General features: G+C 36.7%; 1 protein-coding gene across 7 annotated transcripts in view; it reads left to right on the forward strand.

Annotated features, from left to right (window-relative positions):
- The window catches only part of ELMOD1 (ELMO domain containing 1), an 85,936-nt gene that overhangs the window by 41,119 nt on the left and 32,808 nt on the right, over positions 1-12,009 (forward strand). For all 7 annotated transcript variants that reach the window (XM_061440196.1, XM_061440200.1, XM_061440203.1 and 4 more), the window contains 2 exons: positions 258-355; positions 4,545-4,674. In XM_061440196.1, coding sequence (XP_061296180.1) covers positions 258-355; positions 4,545-4,674 — 228 coding nt within the window. The remainder of the gene's footprint in view (positions 1-257; positions 356-4,544; positions 4,675-12,009) is intronic.

Consider the following 12,009-nt stretch of genomic DNA (forward strand, 5'->3'; position numbering starts at 1 on the left):
TCAGTGAGAAAAAGAAAATATAATATTTCTATGTGAGTAACTTGAAACAGATGGAAGTGGTAAAAAAAACAAGCTTATGTATTTTTGTTTTATGTTTATTACCTTATTCAGAAAAACACCAAATTTACTAGAATTTAAAGACTACATGAATTTTTGTTTTTAAGCTTTAAACAAATATTTGAAGCCCCAATTTAATTAGACCCCACTTAAGATACTAGTGTTCATGACAAGGGAACTGATTTAAACTTGTTTTCTAGCTATTACAGACTTCAGTGAGTGTTCATCCTGATGCTATTGAAAAAACTATAGACGACATCATGGAACTGAAAAAAATTAACCCCGACATAAATCCACAGTAAGAATATGTTCATCATGTTATAAATATAAAACAGAAGTCACATGCTACATACTTAGTATTTCTAAATATGCTGTTTCTAAATACTTTCTCACACACGCTTTCTCTCTCTCTCTCTCCTTTCTCTGCCCCAGATAATTATCTGCATGTTTTGACTTTCAGGTGAAAAATAAAGAAAAAAGATGCCTTTTTCATTTTTGTAAATAGCAGCAACTTTGTAATTCTGTTGTGATTTATGTTTATGCTTTGAGGTGCAATGAATGTAAGAAATCTGATGGACGCCCTTGATATCAGAAGATGAAATAAAGGGTGCCCATCCATCAACAGTCACTCCATATGCTGCCTATGTTTTACATTAACAGTAAATGTACAAATTGTAAATGTGCCTGAGCTGACTCTGCTCTATGAAGAATATTTCTTCAGTTCATGACAGACTGTTAATCTTGGAGACAGTTATTACCTGCTTGTGAAGAAGACAGACATGTGTGGGAGGAGAGATGACTTTTATATGAAGACTTTAGAATTTTGTAATTAGTTGTCTTATCTTGGAAGTATTAAAATGCATTTGGCAATGTATATGATATTTAAAATTAGCTTTATATTTTCCATTGGGTACAGGAATTTTTCTGTAAAATTTTAGTCTAAGGATATTGGGTAGAATAAATTCTGTATGCAGATACAGTCAGATACAGTTTAGGTAGGTAACAGTCAAACTGTCTTTTAGATGTGCATACTTAAGAACTTCAGATGTTACATTCAGAGTGCACTTAGCATAGGTCTCTTATGTTGGAGGGATTCCAGGTACTAGCTAATTGCTCATCACAAAACTCCATTTCCACATGGTATCCATAGCATTCTTCTGCAGATGCTTCAGCTAATTAGCTGCTTTCCCTTATTCAGCTTTATTAAATATGATTTAATTATATAGTAAATGTCTTTTTGAAACCTACTGACTTATTTCTCTGAAATGGTGGTAAGAATGCAATTCATTTAAAATTTAAGATTACAATTAGGCATGAGAGATATATTAGACCTATAGAGATTGAGTTAGATTTAATAGCAAATCTTTTCTGTCTCTTTTATGAAAGTTATATATTTCATTCAGAAGTGTTTCCTTACCATCTATTCTTTTGATTTCCTTTAGGAAGAAAAAACTTTTATAGGTAGTATTTAATTGTGGTTTTGGACCGTGAATTTTAAATCATTATAACTGGGCTCAAACACAGCTTCATTAATCAAAATAGGAACCATTACAATCAACACATTTTTGCCAATGAGAAATGTTTGTTTATTCCTGTAGCATAAAAACCCATGCTTTGGGATTTGACAAACCCTTGGAAAGCATTTTCTGCCTCCTGCTGATTGTAGAAGCGTTTTCCTTGCAAAAAGTTGTTGAGTTGCTTGAAAAAGTAGTAGTTTACTTTGAGAGGTCAGGTGAACATAGTGGATAAGCAGAACTTCGTAGCCCAGTTTGTTCAACTTTTGAAGTCTTGGTTGTGCAACATGTGGTTGGGCATTGTCGTGGAGAATTGGGCCCTTTCTGTAGGCCAGTGCTGGTTGCAGGCATTGCGGTTTTCGGTGTAAATCTTCAGTTTGCTGAGCATACTTCTCAGATGTAATGGTTTCGCCGGGATTCAGAAAGCTGTAGTGGATCAGATCAGCAGCAGACCGTCAAACAGTGATCATGACCTTTTTTTCATGCAAGTTTGCCTGTGAGAAGTGCTTTGTAGCTTCTTCTGGTTCAGCCATTGAACTGGTTGTTGCCAGTTGTCATATAAAATCCACTTTCATCACACATCACAATCCAATCAAGAAAAGCTTTGCTGTTGTTACATAGAATAAAACACTTCAAAATGACAATTTTTGATTTGCAGTCAGTTCATGAGGTATCCACTTATTGAGCTTATTCACCTTGCCAATTTGCTTCAAATCCTGAATGACCATAAAATGGTTGATGTTGAGTTCTTCGCCAACTTCTTGTGTTAAAAGGGTCAGCTTCGACGATTGCTCTCAGTTGGTCATTGTCAGCTTCCAGTGACTGACCATTGCGCTCCTCAGTTCCAAGGCTCTCATCTTCTTTGCAAAACTTCTTGAACCACCACTGCACTGTATGTTCATTAGCAGTTCCTGGGCCAAATGCAGTGAGTTGTCTCCATTGCTTTACAATCCATTTAAACTCGAATGAGAAAATTGTTCAGATTTGCTTTTTGCCTAAACATCATTTCCACAGTGTCAAATAAATTTAAAATAAAAAGCATCTAATAAGTCATTAGCAAAAAACGTAAAGCAAGAAATGTGCATTAAAATGATGTATAACATGGCCACATTTATTTAAGACTGTATTCCAATATCAAATGGCAAATTTCAACAATGCAGAAATTAGGGTTAGGGTTAGCGTTTAGGGTTATGGTTAGACCCTGACCCAATAGATTGTATTTTACAGCCGAATATGAATTTTAGTGTTTTTTTTTTTCCAGTTTGACATTGACAAAATGTGATCTTTAAAAAATTAAATAATTTTCTGGAAAAAAAATCAAGAAATAGAGCTGGGGGAAATACCATGTAATCTATCAAGCCATCACTACTATTAACCTTACTTTGTTTTATACATTTTTTCAGGTGCCACTTATGGTGGTGGTAAGAATTACTACTGTAAAATTGAATTGGCTCCCTTGTTCTCTTTTTTATTTTTCCCACTCTCCTCTTTCCTCCAAATTAACTGTCTTCTCTGTCCTCTGTTGATTTTCTGGGTGATGAGTACCACTGTGCCTTTTTCCTAAGTTTAAATATCAGATTTAGGTTTTTTTTTAAATTGAACATTCAGTTTTATATCAGTTTAGTGTTCTGGGTTATCTGACACTGCCCTTTGTGTTTGAAATAAACATACAGTCCTAAAATAAGATTTTCTATTGCCCTCAACTTTGAGTTAAACTCTATACATCTCTTCCCTCTCAAAAAAGATGGTTATGACACTGTCGTTGTGATTATGATGACCCCCCATTCCAACAAAAAATGTTTAAATTTAGTGAGTGAATTAGAAGTCAGAGTATATTGAGCAGTAATTCTTGGCTTGCATCATATGAAATTGCTATTGTTGAATCACAAAGTTGAATGACTATAAGGAAACTAGCAGCCATCAAATGAATACAGGAGGGTAATTTATGTAACAGTAATTTATGGAAAAACAGAATCTTGGTGATTATTTAGTCACCTGTTTAATGAACTCGTAATGTTATTTGACTGCTTAAGGAGACTCTATTTCACATTTTGTGTTATAGGAGAGAAAAACAGCATTCAGATCACAGGAAATAATGATCATCTCTATGTCATGCTTGCCAGGTTGATTTTTGTTCCAGTGATATGTTTTAAGGGGACTGATAATCAAACAACCTGTACATTCAGAGAAGACTGAGCAAGATAGTAAAACATCTGAAAACCATGTCCCATGAGAAGGAACTGCAGAAAGTGGGGATTTGAGATAAGACCCTGGAGATGAGACTGGAAGAAAGAATTTGTCTTAAAATTAATAGACGTGGCAGGGAAATGTGGAAATATATTTTCTCTGAGAACAGCATTTGAACCATTTTGTAATAAAGCACATTTGGTTTCAGCATAAGAAAAAGCATTCAGACAAGTAGAGTGGTTCGAATGAAATGGGAAATGTAAAGTAGTGAGTTCTTTCTCTTGGCATTGACTTATCTGTCAGGGGTGCTTGCAAGCAGAAGTGTTTTAATTTTTGTTGCTTTCATTTGTTTTGAAATTTCTCTTACCCCTAAGCCCCTGGGACAATTTCTTTCTCTCACACTAAATAGCTGCCCACACACACCCTTCTGAAGAGTTTCTGATGTATCTACCTAAGGGAGTAAAATGATCCCTAAGAAACTATGACCACCTGTATTTTCTACATCTTTCAAGTCACCTGCATAAAGAGCTCCCATGTTTTTAAGCCATATTATTGCAATTTGACTTAAGAAAAGACTGGAATGAGAGGTAAATTTTAACTGACTTCCACAATTGTCCATGTGGAGTTTCAGTTAAAAATTGTGCTTCTATTAGATCCTATTTGAGCAATTTCCTAAATATTATATAAATATGAAAAGCCCTATTGTACATACATTAAGTGAACAAACGCCAAAGAATATGTTTTGTTTTTCCTCATATGTGTTTCTTCTATTTTTTAACACCTTAGATTGGGAATCTCTCTTCAGGCTTGCCTTCTGCAAATTGTTGGCTACAGAAACCTTATTGCAGATGTGGAAAAACTGCGCAGAGAATCCTACGATTCTGATAATCCCCAACATGAAGAAATGCTTTTGAAGGTCAGTCCTTGAACACATTTCAGTTCTTTACTTAGGTCAGCTGTTTGTCAAGCCCCTACTGTGTGCTAGGCACCGGTCTGGATGTGGGGGAAACCAGGGTGAATATGACACGAACACTGAAATAATAGGTAAAACCTACTTTTTCTTGCTAGTTCAGATGTTGAAGGTAAATTTTTCAGTAGAAAATCCATGTGAGAAGTTAAAGCCAATTTTCATGTGTAATCTAAAAAGGCATGAGAGGTGATTTATATGGCCTCTCACATTTGGCTCAAGTTTAGATTATTTAGAGCTTCCCTGGTGGCTCAGATGGTAAGGAATATGCCTGCAATGCACGAGGCCTGGGTTCGATCCCCGGGTTGGGAAGATCCCCTGGAGAAGGGAATGACAACCCACTCCAGTATTCTTGCCTGGAAAATTTCATGGACAGAGGAGCCTGGTGGGCTACAGTCCATGAGGTTGCAAAGAGTCAGACACAGCTGAGCAACTATAATACTTTCACATTCACTTAGATTGTTTAACTGTGTCAAAAACCAATAGAAATAGCATTAGTCAAAGAGTGACCTAGGATTTCCACTTATGGCTTTTAGTAGACGTCAAAGAAGATGAAGTTGGTTTCTGCTTCCATAATAGCTCCCTGGGGAAATTACCGAAGATCTTAATGAGGATTATTTATTCATGTAACTTGAAGAGTATTAAAGAGTAGGTAAAAGTTTATATATGGTGTATTAAAGCTGTTTGAAGAATAATATGCAGTTTTACACACTCCTTCTTGGCTGTCAAAGCAAAATCTTCAAAATCTTATCTGATCTGATACTATATTATGACACATCAATAAAACTTTAAAAAATGAAGACAAGTCTTTAGAACTATTCATCTGAAATGTTTTATAAATTCATTTCTGAAAATAGATGCTCTTTAAGTTGGAGTGCTTCTTTGTCCTTTCCTAGAATTCAAAATGGCGGTAATGAAATTGGAAGAAAACATTTGTTTAGCCGCTTTAACTTATTTTATTGAAAAATGTAAATAGAAACTATAATTTGAAAAGTGTATCCTTTTGTGATTTTGTGTGTAGTATATATTTTTGTGTATGTAAATGCTTAAGCAGATGACTCATTTATCCCTACTAATTAGTGCTAGATCTGATGTCAGTCATTAAAAGTACCAATAGTTTTATTCTTAACAATAGTTTCTTCTTTTTCTCCTCTGCTTACTTTTAGCTACTTAGTGGCTGAGCTTCATCTCTTTGGTTAGTTTTTTCCTGTGTTCTGCTAGGGATAGTCAACTTTAATTAAAGGAACTCAAAGGTGGGAAATAAGAGGTGATGAAAGAGAAAAGACATGTTGTAGTTAACGCACTGGCCATATGCTCCTGAGCAGTTCATTAAAATGACTAAAATGCCCTCTGAATCAATGACATTTGGGTACCTGATATACATCATCTTAGTTGATCTGTTGTTTGTGTCCTGGCACACAGGTTTTCAGCAAATACGAGTGAATGAATGAATTATTGAAGTCATAGATACAGATCAAGAACTTTTATGATACAATTTGAGTATGTCAGTGTTATTTTTATAGTCATAACTATACGAGATAGGCAGGGGGACGATTTTTGTTGTTATTTAGTAGCTAAGTTGTGTCTGACTCTTTTGTGACCATGCCTACTGTAGCCTGCTAGGCTTCTCTATCCATGGGGTTTCCCAGACAAGAATACTGGAGTAGGTTGCCATTTCCTTCTCCAGGGGATCTTCCTAACCCAGGGATCAAAGCTGTGTCTCCTGCATTGGCAGGTGGATTCTTGATGGTCGTTATCTTAATTTTTTTCATCATTAACTTTATTTAAAAAACTTTTTATAGAGGTACTGTTGATGTACAATATTATGTTTCAGGTTATACACAATGAAAGTGAACGTGAAAGTGGCTCAGTTGTGTCCAGCTCTTTGAGACCCCGTGGACTATACAGTCCATGGAATTCTCCAGGCCAGAATGCTAGAGTGGGTAGCCTTTCCCTTCTCCAGGGGATCTTCCCCACCCAGGGATTGAACCCAGGTCTCCTGCATTGCAGGAGGATTCTTTACCAACTGAACTATCAGAGACGCCCTAAATAATAATTCATAATTTTCAAAGGTTATACTCCATTTACTTATAAAATATTGGATATATTTCCTGTGCTTTACAAAATATCCTTATAGCTTATTTTATATATAGTAGTTTGTACCTCTTAATGCCCTACCCTTATCTTGCCCCTCCATGCTTCCGTCTCTCAACCGGTAACCACTAGTTCTCTATATCTATGATACTTGTTTAACATTTTATTTACTAGTTTATTTTTTTAGGTTCCATATGTAAGTAATATTGTGTAGTATTTTTCTTTCTCTATTTGATTTATTTCACTTAGCATAATATCCTCCAAGTCCATGGGGCTGAATCCCATTGTATGTATAATATATATACCATGTCTTTATCTGTTTATCTGTTGCTGGGCACTTAGTTTGCTTCCGTATCCTGGCAACTGTAAATAATGCTGCTTTGAACATTGTAGTACATGTATCTTTTCAAATTAGTGTTTTCAGGTTTTTTGAACATATATCCAGGAGTGGAATTGCAGAGTCATATAGTAGTTCTACTTTTAGTTTTCTGAGAAACTGCCATACTGTTCTCAGTGGATGCACCAATTTATATTACAACCAACAGTATATGAAGGTTATCTTTTCTCTACATCCTCACCAGCATTTTTTCCTTGTGGTTTTTTTTGATGATCGCCATTTTGACAGGAATGAGGTGATTTCTCACTGTGGTTTTGATTTGCATTTCTCTGAGGATTAATGATGTTGAGCATCTTTTAATGTATCTGTTGGTGAAATATATGCCCTCTTAGAAAAAAATGTTTATTCAAATCTTCTGCCTATTTTTAATCATATTTTAAAAAATTTTTATTGCAGTACAGTTGATGTGCAATGTTATGTTAGTTTCTGGGGGCTTCCTAGGTGGCTCGAGTGGTAAAGAATCCCCCTGCCAATGCAGGATACGCAAGAGACAATAGCTTCTGGTGTACAGCAAAGTGATTCAGTTTCATACACACACATATACATATTCTTTTTCGTATTCCTTTTCATTATGGTTTATTACAGAATACTGAACATAGTTCCCTGTGCTGTACAGTAGGAATTGTTGTTTATCCATTCCATATTTAATAGTTTGCATGTGCTAATTCCAGATTCCCAATCAATCCCTCCTTACCTACCCTCTTGGCAACCACAGATCTGTTTTCTATGTTCTGAGTCTATTTCTATTTCATAAATAAGTTCATTTGCATCACACTTTAGATTTCACTTATAAGTGATACCATATGATATCTGTCTTTCTCACTTACTTCCCTTAGTATGATTATCTCTTTGTTGTTGTTCAGTCAGTCAGTTATGTCTGATTCTCTGCGACCCCATGGACTGCAGCATGCCAGGCTTCCCTGTCCTTCACCATCTCCCAAAACTTGCTGAAACTCATGTCCATTGAGTCAGTGATGCCATCCAATCATTTCCTCTTGTCTTCCCGTTCTCCTCCTGCCTTCAATCTTTCCCAGAATCAGGATCTTTTCCAATGAGTCATTTCTTCCCATCAGGTGGCCAAAGTATTGGAGCTTCAGCTTCAGCATCAGTCCTTCCAATGGATATTCATTCAGGACTGATTTCCTTTAGGATTGACTGGTTTGATCTCCTTGCTGTGATCTCCAAGTGACTCTCAACAGTCTTCTCCAATACCACAGTTTCTGCAAATGGCATTATTTCATTCTTTTTTATGGCTGAGTTGTGTTCTATTTTTATCCATTCATTTATCAATGGACAATTATGTTGCTTCTATATCTGGGCTGCTGTAAATATTGCTGCTATGAACATTGAGGTACAGGTATCTTTTCAGATTATACTTTTGTCCAGATATATGCCCAGGAATGGGATTGCTGGATCAGATGACAGGTCTATTTTTAGTCTGTTGAGGAGACGCCACAGTGTTTTCCACAGTAGCTATACCAGTTTACATTCCCACGAACAGTGTAGGAGGATTCTCTTTCCCCAACACCTCTCCAGTGTTTGCTGTTTGTAGATGTTTTAATGATGGGCCATTCTGACCAGAGTGAAGTGATATCTCATTGTGGATTTGATTGGCACTTCTCTAATAATTAATGATGTTGAGCATTTTTTTTCATATGCCTATTGGCCTTCTATATGTTTTCCTTGGAGAAATGTCTGTGTAGATCTGCCTATTTTTTGGTTGGGGTTGTTTGTTGTTTTGTTATTGAGTTGCATGAGCAGTTTGTATATTTTGGAAACTGAGCCCTCGTTGGTTGCATTGTTTGCAAACATATTCTCCCAGTCCATAGATTGTCTTTTCATTCTGTTTATGAATGCCTTGGCTAGGGAAAAGCTTGTAAGTTTGGTTATTCCCTGTTTATTTATTTTTTCTTATATTTCCATTGCCTGGGGAGGTTACTGGTGCTGGACTTTGTTTATTGAGAGGTTTTTTTTTTTTTTTTTTTTTTGTATTACTGATTCACTTTCATTACTGGCAATAGAACTGTTTATATTTTCTATTTCTTCCCCATTCAGCCCTAGGATATTGCACTTTCTAGGAATTTGTCCATTTCTTCTAGGTTGTTCATTTCATTGGCATACAGTTGTTTACAGTAGTCTCCTACAATCCTTTATGGGCTTTCCTGGTGGCTCAAATGGTAAAGAGTCTGCCTGCAGTACGGGAGACCTGGGTTCGATCCCTGAGTCAGGCAGTCCCTTGGAAAAGGAAATGGCAACCCACTCCAGTATTCTTGCCTGGGAAATCCCATGGATGGAGGAGCCTGGCAGGCTACAGTCCATGGGGTCACCAAGAGTCGGCCACGACTGAGTGACTTCACTTCCTTCACGATCCTTTATGTTCTGTGGTGTCAATTGTACTTACTTGTTTTTTTCCTTGTTGAGTCTAGCTAAAGGTTTATCTATTTTATCTTTTCAAAGAACTAGCTTTTAATTTCATTGATCTTTATATTATTTTCTTTGTCTCTATTTCATTTATTTCTGCTCTGATCTTTATGATTTCTTTACTTCTACTAACTTAGGTTTTTGTTTGTTCTTTTTTGAGTTGCTTTAGATGTAAGATTAGGTCTTTATTTGAGATTTTTCTTGTTTCCTGAGGTAAGGTTGTATTGATATAAACTTCCCTCTTGAAACTACTTTTGCTGCATTCCTGGGTTTCAGATCATTGTGCTTTCATTTGTCTCTAGGTATTTTTTTATTTTCTCTGATTTCTTCAGTGATCCATTGGTTTTTACTTTTATATTACTGGCCTCCATGTGTTTGTGTTTATTGTAGTTTTTCTTGTAGTTTATTGCTAATCTCGTAGCACTCTGATTACAAAAGATGCTGGATATGACTTCAGTTTTCTTAAATTTTTAAGGCTGACCTTGTGGCCTAGCACATGGTTAATCCTGGAATATGTCCCATTGCTCACGAGGGTAACGTATATTCGGCTGCTTTTGAATGGAATGCTCTATAAATATCAGTTAAGTCCATCTGCTCTAATATGTCATTTAAGGCCTATTTCCTTATGACTTTCTGTCTGGATGATCTGTTTGTTGATGAAAGCAGAGTGTTAAGCCCCCCACTATGATTGTGCTACTGTTGATTTCTCCCTTTATGGTTGTTAGTATTTGCCTTACATATTGAAATGCCTCCTATATTGGATGCATACATGTTTACAACTGTTATACCTCCTTTTTGTACTGGTCCCTTGATCATTATCAGAGGCAACCCACTCCAGTATTCTTGCCTGGAGAATCCCAGGGACGGGAGAGCCTGGTGGGCTGCTGTCTATGGGGTCGGACAGAGTCGGACACGACTGAAGTGACTTAGCAGCAGCAGCAGTAGCTTGATCATTATGTAGCATCCTTCTTTGTCTCTTATAACAGTCTTTGTTTTAAATTCTATTTTGGCTGATACGAGTATTGCTACTCTAACTATCCTTTGATTTTCTTTTGCGTGGAATACTTTCTTCCAACGCATCACTTTCAGTCTGTATATATCCCTACATCTGAGGTGGGTCTCTTGTAGACAGCATATATAGGGGTCTTGTTTTAGTATTCACCCAGCCAGTCTGTGTCTTTTTATTGGCACATTTAACCCATTTACATTTAAGTGTATTCCTATATCAGTTTTCTTAATTGTTTTGGGTTTGTTTTTATAGGTCTCTTTTTTCCCTTCCTCTTTCATTTTCTTCTCTTGTGATGACCATCTTTGGTGTTGTGTTTGGGTTGCTTTTACTTTTCTGTGTGTATCTATTGTAGTTTGGAGGTTTGCTGTTCCCATAAAGTTGTGCTATAACAGTTCATCTATTTACATGGTTTTTTGTCTGTTTGTTTTGTTTTGTAAATCGCTAGTCTCTTTCCCACCTAGAGAAGTTCCTTTTGTTGCATAGTTGATCGGGTGGTTCTCTTAGCTTTTGCTTGTCTGTGAACCTTTTGATTTCTCCATCAAATCTGAATGAGAGCCTTCTGGGTAGAGTATTCTTGGTTGTCGGTTCTTCCCTTTCATCCCTTTAAATATTTTGTGCCACTCCTTTCTGTCTTGCAGAGTTTTTCCTGAGAAATCAGCTGATAACTTTATGAGAGTCCCCTTGTATGTTATGTGTAGTTTTTCCCTTGTTGCTTTTAAGATTTTATCTTTGTCTTTAATTTTTGTCAGTTTGATTACTCTGTGTCTCAGTGTGTTTCTCCTTGGGTTTGTCCTGCCTTGGACTCTCTTCTATATCTTTGTTAACCATTTCTTGCATCTTCTAAATCTTTGCCTCCATTTTCCCCCAACATCCTGTATCATCTTCACTAGCATTATTCTGAATTCTTTTTCTGGAAGATTGCCTATTTCCACTTCATTTAGTTGTTTTTCTGAGATTTCATCTTTTTCTTTCCTCTGGAACATAATCTTCTGTCTTTTCATTTTGTTTAACTTTCTGTGATTGTAGTTTTCTTTCTGGATGCTGCAGGATTTCAGTTCTTTATGCTTCTGTCTGCCCTCTGGTTGACAAGGCAGTCTAAGAGGCTTGTGCAAGCTTATTGATGAGAGGGACTGGTGGCTAGTAGAACTGTATCTTTCTCTGGTGGGCAGGACTGTGCTCAGTAAAACTTTAATCTGCTGATGGGTGGGCCTGCATTCCTTTTCTGTCAGTTGTTTGGACTGAGGAACCCAGCCCTGGAGCCAGAGGCTCGATGGTGGGGCAAATGGTGGCCTCTAGGAGGGCTTACACCAATGAGTACTTCCTAGAACTTCTGCTACCAGTGCCCTTGTACACACAGTAAACC

The sequence above is a fragment of the Bos javanicus genome, chromosome 15 (assembly GCF_032452875.1).
Source record: "Bos javanicus breed banteng chromosome 15, ARS-OSU_banteng_1.0, whole genome shotgun sequence".
NCBI classification, from domain to species: domain Eukaryota; kingdom Metazoa; phylum Chordata; class Mammalia; order Artiodactyla; family Bovidae; genus Bos; species Bos javanicus.